This window comes from Rhamphochromis sp. 'chilingali', assembly GCF_963969265.1.
Source record: "Rhamphochromis sp. 'chilingali' genome assembly, chromosome: 3".
NCBI lineage: Eukaryota > Metazoa > Chordata > Actinopteri > Cichliformes > Cichlidae > Rhamphochromis > Rhamphochromis sp. 'chilingali'.
This window is the reverse complement of record NC_137931.1, coordinates 41,174,204-41,189,227: the sequence shown is the minus strand read 5'-3', so window position 1 is coordinate 41,189,227 and position 15,024 is coordinate 41,174,204. Positions and strand designations below refer to the sequence as shown.

Genomic DNA, 15,024 nt, shown 5'->3' with positions numbered 1-15,024 from the left:
AGATAAGTAATTACCTCCAAAGGTCAGAGAAGATTAAAAATGATCATTTCAGTTTATACTTGGTGTCTTTCTCTTCGCTGATTGGTAAACCCGTTTGCCCAGGGAAGGGAGCAATTTTTAGGAAGAAATAGGGGTTGCTGTAGACCCGCAGGGCCACAAGGACGGGAGTGGCTGCATAGACCAAGTTAGCTGCCAGCACCAACCAGAAAGCATCACTTGGAATGCGATACGGCGCTGTGGTGCGAGGGTGGAGGAATCCCCCGATGTGGGACCATTGGCACTGAAAGGAGAAAGAGAAAGAAAGAGGTCAAACTGTTTGCATATAGGAGGACATTACTTTACATATCAGCTTTTACTCGTCTCTTACGCTCTCTGCACACTGATGACAGATAACTTGATGCCTCAGTATTTCTTTCCAAAAATTATAAACAAATTTTTCCACTGTTATTAGTCTATTAAAATACACAAGATAAAGCTACTAACAAAAAAGATAAACGACATCTGAAAATGTCATCTTTATGTCTAACTGGAAGTTGGCTTAGAAGACAGAGAGTGTGCAAAAAGGCTTTAATCAAGTAGTTTCTCTTCTCATGGCTCCAATTTTTCTGTCAGAGCAATATGGAGAGAAAGCACCACCAGCTTGTTTGTTACAGAGAATATGCTTCAAAGGATAAATTTTGTCCAGGTCATTTTTAGAAAGATGAAAGCTCACTAGATGGAGTTAATTGCCCTGACATGTGTTGGACCGCTTCTTATTTAACATAAACGGCAGATGGAAAACTGTAATAGGTCAAAGGCAGCAATTATCGCAGCAGCTTCCAATGCAGAAAACTGTCAGTGAATCTTGCATCAGTATTCAAAGACCTGTAGCTTAAACTATGTATTCATAGTAATTTTCTTTATTTACAGTCTGTCCTCTGGTGGCGTTACCTGGATCATAGCTCCGGCAAGAAAGATGGTCCAGTCCGGCATCCATGTGCACCCAGGCTTGAGGAGACCATAAACAAAAGCACCCAGCAAGGGTAGTGCATAAAAGAACAGGTGCAGCATCTAGGGTTAAAAAAAAAAAAGCTTGCACCATTAGTCTAATAATATGATTTCATATCATATCTCACAATACTAAAAATGTATCTTTCTCACAGTAGGTAGTCTCTGTCTATAATATCTTGTATATTCCAGGATATATTGCTCAGGATATGGTTGGACGTGCCCAACAGAGCTGAAAGATTCTTCCATCACTGTCAGTCAGTGTTGTTGTTGAGCCCTGACCAACAGTCCAGCAGACAATTAATACAGTACATCCTCAGTCTCCACTGGCCCACATCGCACTTCAGCTACTCACAGTGAATACAGAAGAGGGCTGCTTAAGCCTCAAAATGCAAACACAGAGCGCCCTTTAATGTGCTGCAGAAAAGTAGCACTAATCGAAATAAAACCTAAGAGAATTAGTATTGGCAGGTATCACAATTAAAATACTCCGCTTTGTCCCTTCCAGTTATATCCTGGGGGTTAATTTAACCTTTTATCCCACAGTTGAACTGCATACATTGGATGAATGTACAATTAATTCAATAATTAAAATGAAGAGACAAAAATAATCAAAAGAAAATACTAAAATCATTAACTTTAGCACTGCAGTGTTTTGCTGCTTCTCAGCTATGCATGCTCTCTAACACAAATTTGCACCCTCAGCACAAATTACCATTTCCACACAAGGGTCGTTACAGAGAGAGTCTTGACCTTCAACTTAAAATATTTGGTGCATGAAAGCCTGTTTCCCACTTTATAAAAGCCTCAAATTATACCAGTGAACGGTTTCCTTTCATTCTCGGTCTTAGGTCCAGATGAATTCTAATGAGTTGAGCTCGGGGCCTGAAAGCCAATCATATATGCCCTTCAGTCTTTTGTTGAAATGCCTTCTTAGTGCAGCCACAGTAATCTGTTGCATATCATTCATCATCATCAATAAATGAAGAGGTCGGTTAGTTCAGAAACTGAGCAGGATTGCCCGGTAAGCCAAACTTCATTTGATTTCTTTGCACATGCCCATGAAGCCTTGGCAGTCACACACAAACGCAGATCTGCAAACATTGCTAAACAAGACGCACTTCCACATGCTGCACACGCATCTTCCTCCCGCCCAGCGAGATGCTGATGGGAGGCTTTGGGCAGGGATTACCTTATCAAGTTCTCAGCATGCGGTTCATCTGTCTGATCATTGACTCTCAATTGTGCCTGGACTGCAGTCCAGACAAGGTCTTTGGATAACCTATTGACAGAGCCATGTATGCCAAACAAAGCACAACAAAACCCACGGCTACACAGGGTCAGAGGAAGAAAATAAAAAGACAGCAGACCAATGCCCGTCAAAGTAATAATGTGTTATCCATCTTAACCAAATGAAAGACAGACACAAAGATCCGCTGGCCTCTCAACCCACGCTCGTTATTGCTGTAATGATGAAAAAGGGCCTTGTAATCAGCTGCGAGTTGAAAGAGTGGGGGAGATAAGGGCAAGCTTCCAGCACGCTCATAGTGAGATCCATGAAAGCAGAGGTCCATTATGTGGCTTGTTATTTAAAATAGACTGGAGAAGAGCTTTCAGGTGTTCCAGCAACGGCAGGCAGAAAGGCTGAGTGTGGTGAGAAAATAAAACACCCACCATAACTCTAGGGTAGCCCACAGGATCCTTCAGGTAAGGTTCATACTGCTTCAGGTATATGGAACAGGCTTCAAGTGGAGAGTCCAGAGCCACCTACAGAGAGCAAACAACATAACAACAGAAAAACCTTACAGTGTAGTTCAGTTTAAGAGAACAGCATAAAATACCAATGCGTAGATCTGAACGATTCTCTTCCCTTGTCAAAATAGCAAAATGAACATCCAGAGAAGATTTGTCAATGTGACTAAACAGAATAACACACTGAGCATGGTTAAAGGAATTGTTTGACATTTTGGAAAACATGTTTATTCACTGTATACTGAGGGGTTCGTGAGTTTCTGCCTGCACTGTGTCACACCCTCTCTAAATCTCCCACTCTCTTGTCTACCCTCTTTTTAAGTCTGTCTGTCTTCCAGGAGTGAAGAAGCTGTCAGAGTTGTTTGACTGCACCTTGAGCAGGAGTGTCCAAAAAAATATAAAATGGGGAATATCCCAGGAGTCAGCCTGCATTCAAACAGTCAATTTTGTTTAGAAAGTTTCCCAACTGAGTGAAGTGACCTGGAAGTATCGACATCGCAGTAATAACAAGAGCTGGTCGACTTCTATAAATGTTAATATGCCTGCTTTTTTAGAGCTTTTAGCATAAAATAAACTGGACTCTTGGTTATGTGAAGGAGGAAATGTGATCAGTGTCAATTAATGTGGATTTACATAGGTAGTTGCTGTATTGCCAGGCTTAAGGAGTATGATTACTGAGCTATTTTAAGTCAGTCACAGAAAAGACCAATAAAGAAACGAGATACACTGAATCCAGGGTGAAAGATCATATGACTAGATGTGACCTGACAAGCACTTCATAACCTACATATTATATGTCTTATAAAAATACTATTATTTTAACTCCAGCTTTTCTAATAAGATGATGCTTCTTATCAGTTGTTGTCTTTTTTCACTTTCTTTTAAAACTACAGTTGTAGTCCTTCATTAAAATCTCTTTAAAATTTTATATATGACATACTAACCAAGCCTCTCAGGATGGTGAAGGCCATGGCAGCTATCAGGAGAAACAGCAGAATGATGTCCAAAGGACGCCAGATCAGCTTCAGGCTCTGAGCATGCTGGGCCTGTGGAATGTTAAGAATTTGTCGATATGTGAAGAGGACTCAAAACAAATATATTCACCTCCTTCTCCTTCACTATGAAAAGTATTGATTGCAGGTGCTTTAAATTAAGTCAGCCTAACTTGAATTGAAATGAAGACCACAACAAGTTATAGCTCAAATACAGCTTCCCCCTGGCATAAATAAATGTGCAATCAAACAATCATGGCTCAGGTGTCTAAATGTTGAGCTTCATCTATGTTTTTTATCAACTCTGACTGTGAGGATAGCATGGAAGCAGAAAGCTGAGTTAAAGGAACGGTGCCGGTGAGATAAATTGGCATGGAACTGGAAATCTGCAGAACTGAGGCCCTTTAAGACTCAACTGGAACAAAATACTACATAATATGATAGAAAAAGCAAGAATCTGAGATTTAATTGTTGTTTTTAAAAAACTAACAGATTCAGCAAGCACACCACTCTAACTACACTAATAGTCGCACAGATTTTTCATTGTTTGGATCACATTCACCTGAGCAACAATGCACCTCTAAAGCCCTCCACAATCATATAAATGTCTAATTATTCATGTTCTGTACTTACATTGTATCCACCAATAAGCGGTCTATCTTTTGCCCGAGTGAATAGAACGATTGCTCCCAAAACAGGCATCAAAAGAAAGAGAAAATTGAGCCAGAAGGCTGGATGGATCTCTGACCCATATTTACCTGCCACAAAGAGAAAGATAGACACTTATTGTCAGCATGCACTTAACTATACAAACACCGCCTGTAAACATCTTAATGTAAATGAGCAATTAAGCTTTCTATTAAAACCTCAATTGTGATACTCGAGGCAAAAGAGAGATGTGCAGCGTATCGATGCTAACATAACAGAGCGAACATCACGTTGCCTCCAGACAAGTCTGGGCTTCTGACGCTTATGTATGCAGTTTGAAATGCCAACAACAGATGCTTTAAGTCTGTTTGCTGCTTTGTTCTGTGAGGTTGTGATGGCAGGCGAGACACGGGGCATGTGTGTTTAGTTGGCAGGCTGAACTGTGACACTGATGGTACAAGGCAGGGCAGATGTTTGCCTGATTAAACCTTGTCATCGTGGGACAGACAGAAAGCAGATTGAAGATGCGGCTCACCTGCCACTATCCCGACAATAAACACACTCATGTTGGCACACAAAGAGCCAGCCCAGAACAGGCCCAGAGTGCGGTAGGCTTTCCTGTGAGAGAAACAGAAAAATACAGAAAAAAAGACCAAAGAGATCAAATGAGATGGAAAGTTATATGTTAAATTTCAAGGCTGGGTAAGTTTAAATAAATGATATTTGAGAACTTCTCATATCCATCCTACAGATAACACAATGCCTAGCTCACTTTCTAAAGTGACAAAAGGCTGATATTGTTTAAAAGAGGATCCATGATAGCGCCATCCCCAAGGCTGTGCTCCCCCTGAACTCTTGAACTCACTGGCTGCACTTTATGACTAACTCACTCAAGAGGAGGCTTTCTTTTTTTGTTTTCTTTTTTTTTAATCTTTTTTTTCTCGAGCCGTTGTCTGGGATTTATGTGATAAATCCACCCATGAATTTCTAAAGTGAAACACATCATTTGCTCAGTTACTATTTCTTTAGAAAAGCTCAAATACAGGAAAAAGATAAGCCTGAAGCTTGACATATGCTGTAAAAGAAAAGTTTATCTTTGCACTGAAATGCATTCCTACTGCTTTTAGACTGTATACACAGACAGTTTTCATACCATCCTGTGTGTGTTTTCGCATTTTGAAAGGGACCCTACCCTGTAGATCTCTCTATTGTCATTTAATGCAGACATTATGTGATGTGATTTTAGCATCACCCACCTGTCTGTTATTCTGCTGATCATCATCAGGTACATGATAAAGTGTGCTATTCCATCCCAGTAACACATCATGATGCCATACGACGTTCCAAGATAGGGCTCTCCCTGAAACACAGAAGTTGTACACATGCCTCACAGCATTATTATCATGTTTGCTTAACATGGTTATTTGTGCTTTGATCGGTGTTTGTTGGGTTTTGGTTTTTTTTTAGAATTTCAGAATTTTAAATGTTAATAAATAAGAATAATAAGAATAAGAATAAAACCTACCGTCTTCTGGTAAAACTCCATAAAGCCAGAAATAATGCCATCATATTCCAGAGCACTTGTCAGGTCAATGATACATGTGAAAGAAAACTCAGCAAAAACTGTGGGGGAAAAAATGATTTAATGGATATTTAAAAGGCTAACCTGTTTGCTTCATACCAGAAGCCCTATAATTTCAGCTCTGTGCCTGTGTGTAGGTGATAATTGGTAGTGTACAATATCTTTAGAACCTTGAAAAACTCGGAAGGTTAAGCAGCTTTGCTCGCTTTGAAGGCACTATAATATTAAAAGTTACTCTTTTTGCATATTCTGACACCTGAATTCCTCTATAAATTAAAGTATATTAGAACATGACATCAAATCTTTCTAGATTTTCTGAGCCTTTTTCATTGTTTTTTTGTTTAAAAGGTTTTCCTTCAAATGGCAGGTGATTGATTAATGGAACAGCTTGGGGAGAAAATTAAGTCTTGAGCAACGAGGTAGACTGTGCATGCTTAAATCGAGTCCATGGTGAACAGACTTCTGTCCTTAGGTTAAGGACCCAGGAGAACTGAAAGGTCTCGTCTAGCAAATAATATTTAAGAATGAAGCCACACATACACATTATTGGCATGGAGGGCTTACTATTAATATAAACTGTAACAATAACACTGTTGTTATGAACTATTATTAATACTACAGTTTACATTCTATTCAAGCTCTCTTTGAGAAATTACAAAGTCTGAAGTGTTGCTTTAGACCCATATTGCAGCATTAAAATAACAGAATGCAATGTGCTATTCAGTATCATTTGCATACAGTATGTTTCATTATAAAACAATTGACCAGCAACTCCCTTTCCAGATGTCCAGATTTTATCTTAGGCGTGATCTAATTGGCTTGGAAATGATGTGATTGTGAATGCCACTGAGCAGCAGCATGACTTTTGGTAGACCATCTGGTAGAGTTATTGTGACAGAATAAATGATTGCTATTCTACAGCACAGCATAGCAGTTATTATAAAATGCAACAGCCAACTTCTACACATTGCAAACTGCTGTTTGTGCATACTGTACTGCTGATTAGATTGCTACTTCCATTTATGCATTGTGCACTGTTGCAAGTGTTAGTACTTTTGCACAACAGCAAGAAGCTTGTGGGTTTGAGTCTGCTGATCAACTAGAGCCTTTCTGTGTGGATTTTCCAAATTTTCTCTGTGTTTGTGTGGTTATTCTCCAGGTTCTCATACATCTATGAACAGCCTCAAGTTTATTGGGTTTTTTGTTGGTTTTCTACTTTATTTTATTGTTTCATTGTAAGTTGGCTGACTATCTGGATCACAGTTACAAACTTTCATGTTGCCCAGTACTAATATGTGCAGGTTACAGCCCCCTGTACAGGATAAAGTGGGTATAATCATTGATATATAGAAAAAAATACACGTCTGCAGTTTAAGTCAATTAAAAGAGAACACCTGTGAAAGCCATTACAATGATCTACCACCTGGCCACTGCAGAATCTGTGTTTTTATACAGAAACCACTGTTTCACATATTGTCTCCCTCATGTAATCCTGAGGAGCTCCACTAGGATTATCTCTGAGATCTAAGAGGTGATATAGCAGAGAGATTGTGGCCCTCTAGCAATGAGAAAAGCCTGCCACTTCTTTTCATTTAATGTTTTGGCTCTTATAGACAATACCAGCACTGCCTTGAGCACCCACAGCCAATAGTTTAAAATTTCCACCCAAATAGCCTAGCCCCTAGCATCTGCTGCAGGGATCAATTTGAGGGGGGAACCCTGGGCTATTGTTATATGACCAAAGTGACTACAAAGGTCCTCAAATTATTCAGACTGAGTCAGTAGGGCAATCCAGATTCTACTATACAGGAGCAACGACCGTGTCCTGTATTACGAAATAGCTGTGACCTTTTTTCTTAAGAAGCAATCAAAAACTCAGTTTTAAAAGAATAGCTGAAAGGTTAAGTAAGTGCAAGAGCTGTGAGGGTTGTCAGTCTGCAGGGAGCGTTTGGGTCAGTCACGCTTTAGAAAAGCCTGGTAAAACGTTGCTCTGAGCCTAATCAGTCTAAGCTGCTTTCAACATATCAGGTGAAATCACACTGAATACAATTCATGTTTTCACGCTTCTGTAAATCCTTTTGTGGGAGTTGGAACAATGCATAGCAGTCATTAAAATTCCATAGTGTATTTGGAAATGCAACGCAAGTAAGTTGAGAAATGCACATATTTGCGTTGATTACCAAAGAATAAGAAGTCTTTAGGTGCGTTTCCACGAGTGATGAGGAAGTAGAACAGAAACACAATCACCAGCACAGCAACACCAATCTCCAGAATCACATAAGGCCTGTGGAAACAGAGAAATGTCAATGTGTCATAAGAAAATATCCATTTTTTTAACACAATCTCACTGCTGATGCTTTTAGATAGCAAGCTATCTTTGATATATATATATATATATATATATATATATATATATATATATATATATATATATACACATATATACATATATATATATATATATATACGTACGTACGTACTTTCCCACAGTCAGTATTCATCTGCTATATCCCATCTCTCTTGGTGTAGTAGCTAAAAGCACATCTTTACAAACTTTAATCAATCATAGGCAGAGGTGTGGGATGCAGCAAGCTAAGGCCATGTTAGTTCAGCATTGCCCTCCATGTTTACTGGTCAAAGGTACCTCCGCCTTACACTGGAAAAGATTAATGTGCTCAAGGTATCTCCTAGTAAACAACATTGCATCCTCACAAAACTCACAGTGTGTGCTCACAGAAGGAAAACAAATGCTATGAGAGCAAAGGCATGCTCCCTAGCTACCCCTCCAATTCAACAGTACAGGAAGATTTATGCACACAATACCGTTTGTTTGTGGAGTGGAAGAGCACAAGGCATATTGTATGTCAAGAGTAATTTATCAAACTCTTCTGTGCAGTCCATATTGACTGTCAGTGTCCACATGGGCAAATAAATAAATAAATGTCTGTGTGGAGACATATTCACATAGGAAGAATAAAAAATTCTGCTGAAATGCTTTGTGGGTGAGGGAAGACTAAAACATGCATATTATCACCATCTTTGTTTATTCAGGCTAAAGCATTATAATGTTTATCCATCAGCTGCTGACAATCTTATAAAGACAGTATCCTAATAAACAGGCACAAGAGATACGCCTTGAATGAGAACGTGATTCCTTAGAGCTTAGAAAAGCAATTACCCCATCATCATATCAGTCATATCATTATGCCCACAAACTCTGCCTTCTATTTGCTCCCTTTTAGTTTCTCCTTTCCCTTCAAGAAATGTTAGCTTTAAAGAGTTTGCACAACTAGCATATACACTCTTTAAACTGATGTCATAGAATGTACGGGGTTGAATATGGTCAAGGATTCCTCAGCTTGTTATACATACTGTATATCTCAGTCACCAGTACTAATGCAGTTTGAGTTTTAAGCTTACAGAGTCCTCTAGTGGTAGAAAAGTATACCAGCTGTCACCCAGTGATACTGGAAGGATTTCTAACATTACTGTATATTAACAATTATTCTCATAGTTTAAAAAAATGCATGTGTTGTGAGTGAATAATATATAACGTGTTACAATGATTTCATGGGAAAGACTGTATGTATTAAGGTGATAAGAAATCAGTACATTTAATAACTTACTCTTGAAGCTCAGAGATGGTGTTCATGGCATAGAGGATGCCAAGGGCGGAAAATGAGAATAGAAAGACAAAAATCTCCATCTCTTCAATAGCTGTTCAGCGCCCTCCCTGCAGGATTCACACTAAGGATGAAAATATAATGCAATTATAAGTGAATAGCATTCTCATCCAGCAATAAAAACAAATTTAAATAGTCGACTGAGCCAATATTAATAACATCAGCACATTATTAACTTGAAAACTGAAATTAAATGGTATTAAGCAAAATTAGATGAATGAGTTCCACAAAGTATCATTTAAAATGAAACCTTAACAGTGAAATAAATGAAAAAGAAGGAGAGCAGAGTCTTACCGTCTGGCTACGTTTGGTGAATTAATCAAATTACTGCTGGCCCGAGGCAGACATGGCATTTACTGGGGAAAGAATGAGTGGTAACAAAGAAGCTTTTGGGGGGAAAGTTGGGCAATTTGGTTTTGTCAGAGATTTACATAAGTCGTATTAGATAATAGGCCTACATTCCATATTAGGCCATGCAACGTTTTCAGCTTACGTATACTGATTATGTGAGGCATTTAATGCTTAGTTATATGAAATATGCCTTCTCTATACTCAGACATACAATACAACAGTGTTGAACTGATACGATATAAAGCGCCTTGAGGCGACAGTTGTTGTGATTTGGTGCTATATAAATAAAATTGAATTGAATTGAATTGAATTGACTTGACTTGAACAAAAGCTAAATCAAAATTTGATTTCAATTAATGAACCCTTTACACTCTAAAGTTATGAAAATGTCTGCACATCAAATAGCATTTGAGAACTTGCGCAAACGTCCCACAAGAAAATAGACCCTAATTGTAAGGTTTGTATCTTCTGCGCATTTGATTTGATAGGGAGTGACATTCACGTTTCTGCTGAAACAGGACTGCATACACCGAGCTCTATTTAAGTAAATCATTTGCTTTCAACGAGTTGCAAATTTTCAAAGAAAGAAAGAAAGAAAGAAAGAAAGGAAGAAAGGAGCCGTAGCATTCCTATAGTCCTGTCAAAAGAAGGATTGCTGCAGACCGTTAATCTGTGACATACAGTCAAGACTGTAGACAGGAAATGTTTCCGCAGTTCTTTTTCTACTAATTATCAGAATTTCTCAACAGAGCCAAATCCTCACTATGCCTGTGTGCCGTGGCCTGGTTTTATGTGTTTTTGCACAACGGCTTGGGCTTTTGAGGTCTCGAACTTTATAATCCAGCTCACGTCAAAGAAAGCATTGTCAGAAAAATTCCACTAGGGTGAGCCAAACGCTAAAAAAAAAAAAAAAAAATCCTGCTATGTTTGTGTGCAAATAAACTCTGAGAAACTACAGTTCATTTTGAACTTTGACATAGAGCAGATTTTTATTAATGATGCACACATCAGTCAGCATTTGCTCAGAGTATTATGGCAGAAACTGAGACTTTGCAGTTATTGTTACTGGACAGTGAATCAGCTGAGGAATGAGTAACTGTCTTAAGTGGAAACACCTTCAGAGATGAGCCAAAGTACTGTAAAGAACTAGAATGCATCATGAAGGTTTTATTTTGCTTTCACATACTGTATCATCAACCACCACCTCGCTAACACAAGAGAGAACAAGAATACTTGACAGAAAGAAAAGAGCACCACCCTGCCAGTATCTTTCCAAAAGAAAAGAAAAGAAAAGAAAAGAAAAGAAGAGTGAATTTGAATACAAACAAATGTACACACACACGCATACACATCGCCCTTTGCTTCCCACCAACCTCTATTGTTGGGAATAAGAGGAAGGCAGTTTTACCAGGAAGGCTGTGGCAATGTGTGTTTGCTGGAAACAACTGGATCTCTTCCAGCTCCGTTGTTCAATATCACAGGATGGACAGACTGATACCAAAATGAAAGAGTGACCTGCAGGAGGAAGAAGAGCATGTACTCCATTTCACATCTTAAATGAAACATGCTTTTATAGAATAACTGTCCGTGGGGAAGTAGTCTGATAGATCTGCTGAAATGAAAGTGGTGTGACATCATGGTTGATATGCCACTGCCAGCCAGTCAGGTTGGAATTTATGTCCATGTCTGTCCAGGCTCATATGAAGTGATACCTTTGTTTGATTGTAATAAAAAGATTATTTAAAGGTTATGCTAGATTAATAAAGGTGATTCTGATAGAACACAAACATATACGAATGACAATGCATGAGTAGTCAGTGCATGACTAAAGGCTAAAAGCGTGTTATGTGAAGTGATGCTGACGCTGATCTTTCAGCTGCATTTGCCTAGACCTTATTTCATAGTTAAAAACAAAAGAGCAACAAAGAGATGAGTTAAAAGCAAAATATATTCACACTATGACAAAATAAACTAAACAGAATAATTTACCCTAGAGTCTAAGTGAAACAAAGAGAATAAAAGTGGCTGGACTGCAGGTATTTAGCCTAGATGATATTGCATAAATGTTTTAACAACACATGGAAACTGTTTAAATATTGTGCTCTATGATGGTTATGTCCTGGGGGAGAAAAAGGATGAAGGTGTTGTCAGAGCTCCAACTTTCTGATGACCTTTCCCTTGCCCTCTTTTTCCGGGAAGAGTTTACATCTGTTAAATGGAGTAACTGGCAACCAAGTATTTATACTGCCCATCACCCAGTTTACTGTATTTCTACACTTACAGCAAAGCTCAGGAGCCAAACAATAAAGTGGTGAAAGCTGTTGTGATGAATGGTGAGGTAGAACCTGAGCAAGAGTACCTGTGACAGCCTGAACTTTTCCAGTTGTCTTAGGCAGTACATACACTTTTACCTTTGCATACCAAAATCTAATCAGGCAGTGTTACATTACAAACAAAAGTTTGTGCTAAATTTCAAGAAATTCCTTCAAGGCATTCCTGATTTATCCTTTTTACCTGCGCCAAGGAGTTTAAGTTTTTGGTAGTATCTGTGTGCATCCGTTCTGTCATTCTCTGTTAAGAAGACAGCTTTAAAAGCTTTAAATTAATTCAGCTAAAACTTTATAGCTGTGTACAGTTGTATTAACAGTTCATTAAAATTTGCATGGTCAACCTAATAATTTATTGGTCCAAAATTGACAAAAAACCTTATAACCTTATATGTTTCTTATAAGTGTTGTGTGTATTGTCAACACAATACACACATTTGCCCACATCACACACATTGCTGAAGTGCATTATTCTGAGCATGATGAAGTACCCATTTCTTAAACGCTCGAAATGTTACTGAAAAATGACAATAGGTTTTCAGACTGAAAAGAATGGGTTGGCATGGGATAATTTCGAGTACAGTTTATTGATTTTATTATGAATCTGTTAATTTACAGAAAGAGGTTATAACTGTTAAAATACATAACAATTTGAATAGATGTGCGATGTTGCTGAATACATTTTTTTTGTTTTTTAGGAAACAAAATAAATTTCTGATCAAAACCTTTTGTTCATTAAAAAGATTATTATTTAAAATTTTAACTAATTTTACTAAACAATGAAATTAATGCTATACACCTGCACATAAACCTGCACTTTGCACTGTTTTTTGCAGTTTTTACTACAGTTTAAAAAAAAAAAAAACTTTTTTCACTGCAGGCCTATTAAAGTACTTTTAAAATAAACAAAGAAAACAAAATGAATTAATATAATGAATATAATATATAAAAAATGGCTATAAAAATATAATACTATTTCCCTAAAAGTGAATACTGTCCAGTGAGCTGGCTGCTGTGGAAGAGGTTTTTTCCTTTTGGAGTGCTTTTTCTTGTTCATTTTATTTATTACACCTTTATTTAATCAGGAGGTCCCTTGAGACCAACTGTTAAAAATCAAATGTAACATCAAAACACATCAAACAAAATAAAATAAGTCAGAGTCAAAATAACACAAATACAAGGTCCGGCTTATAAATAGCGGTTACACTCTCTAGTTACAGGAGTCTTTATGAGAGCTCTGAACTCTCCCACGGAGATAAAAACATTCAACTTTAATGTGCGCTGAAGGTTATTTCATGACAAAGATGCAAAATTAGAGCATGTTTGTAGAAACTCAACGGCTGGATCAATAACCTCACAAAAAGAAGGAAAAAACAGAGACATATACACCCTACATATAAGCATATGGATATCAAAAAACAACTGCATAAAAACATAGCAATAAATCATACTTTTCTTACATTTATGATTATCAGCAGTTTCAGGAGTAATACTTGAACCTGCAAGAGTAGCAGTAGGGATTGTGCACAGAATGTTGGTCCATGGAAGGGAAAAACTGTAAAATAGGTTAATTAATTAATATATGAAAATAAAGAATCTGGTTAAACCTAGTTCTTAAAACTGTAGCTGAAACAAAACAAATGCACATAGCGCCTAACAAGACCGTTTAAAGTGACATACTTTAAGAATTCAGTTTTATTTATATAGCACCAAATCACACCAGTCACCTGAAGGCTCTTTATACTGTGTGGTAAAGACAATACAGTAACATAGAGAAAACCCCAGCAATCACACATGCCCCAATGAGGAAGCACTTGGCAACAGTGGAAAGGAAAAACTCCCTTTTAACGGAAAAATCCTCTTAAAGATCCAGGCTGAAGGAGGGTTAGCCCTCGGCCATTGATCGGTTGGGAGTGAGATGGGGTAGACATGACAAAAAGCACAATGATGGACCAGAGACAGAGATTAATAATGACTAATGATTAAATGCAGAGTGGGTACAACCACAGAAAGTGAAAAGAAGTAAGTGAAAAAGAAACCCTCAGTGCATCATGGGACGCCTCCAGCAACCCGGGCCTCTTGCACCACTAAGGAGGAGTTTGGGTACCTGATCCAGTCCTAACTATAAGCTATATCAAAAGGAAAAGTTTTAAGTCAAATCTTAAAAACAGAGAAGGTGTCTGTCCCCAAAAAGGGAGCTGGTTCAACAGAATAAAAGGCCTAAAACTGCAGCCTGAGCGCAAAGTGGTCTGTTGGGGTGATGTAGCACTACGAGGTTTAACCTCTAAACTTTTATAACCTAATGCACACTTACATTAAGTTACATATTGTTTAAACCAGTGAAAACTGTGTTTGTCGGTATTATTTATTTATTTTTATTTATATTGGTTTATTGTAGACTTACACTTGCTTTTAAAACTATGAAATATTTTTTTTATTTATCAGATAGTCGATCTGAATTTCAGCATCTGCATACCTTTGACTGAGCTGCTTGTTATTATTAGGGTATTAGTATTTATTTCTTGGCCAGCTGTTTATTAACTTAGCTATAACTGCTGAGCGCTCATTTGTCACCGCTTTATATATTTTGTCTAACTTGACGCATTGTCTCAGGTGGGCCAAACACTTAACTATTTCTGTGCTCTTCTGTTTTCTGTTCTCGATCAACAAGCAGAGTCCTCGAGGGATCTGAACGAGCGGCT

The 15,024-nt window shown here is 37.9% G+C and overlaps 1 protein-coding gene across 1 annotated transcript; it reads right to left on the bottom strand.

Annotated features, from left to right (window-relative positions):
• Positions 1–11,416, bottom strand: tm6sf2b (transmembrane 6 superfamily member 2b). Its single transcript, XM_080878043.1, has 12 exons — positions 11,404–11,416; positions 9,939–10,000; positions 9,588–9,708; positions 8,142–8,245; positions 5,905–6,002; positions 5,636–5,739; positions 4,915–4,997; positions 4,365–4,489; positions 3,684–3,785; positions 2,662–2,754; positions 931–1,050; positions 1–280 (listed from the first exon to the last, which is right to left on the bottom strand). Exons 3-12 carry the CDS (start codon positions 9,665–9,667, stop codon positions 44–46), a joined length of 1,146 nt encoding a protein of 381 aa, XP_080734169.1. The 5' UTR covers positions 9,668–9,708; positions 9,939–10,000; positions 11,404–11,416; the 3' UTR covers positions 1–43.
• Between the last annotated feature and the right edge of the window lie 3,608 nt (positions 11,417–15,024).

What these genes read in the sequence shown, in the direction of transcription:
- tm6sf2b (XM_080878043.1), bottom strand. Translation starts at nt 9,667, where the DNA reads ATGGAGATTTTTGTCTTTCTATTCTCATTTTCCGCCCTTGGCATCCTC. An exon ending in ATCAGCAGAATAACAGACAG is followed by an intron (nt 4,998 to 5,635) that starts GTGGGTGATGCT and finishes TTTCTCTCACAG; the next exon opens with GAAAGCCTACCGCACTCTGG. An exon ending in TATTGTCGGGATAGTGGCAG is followed by an intron (nt 4,490 to 4,914) that starts GTGAGCCGCATC and finishes TCTTTGTGGCAG; the next exon opens with GTAAATATGGGTCAGAGATC.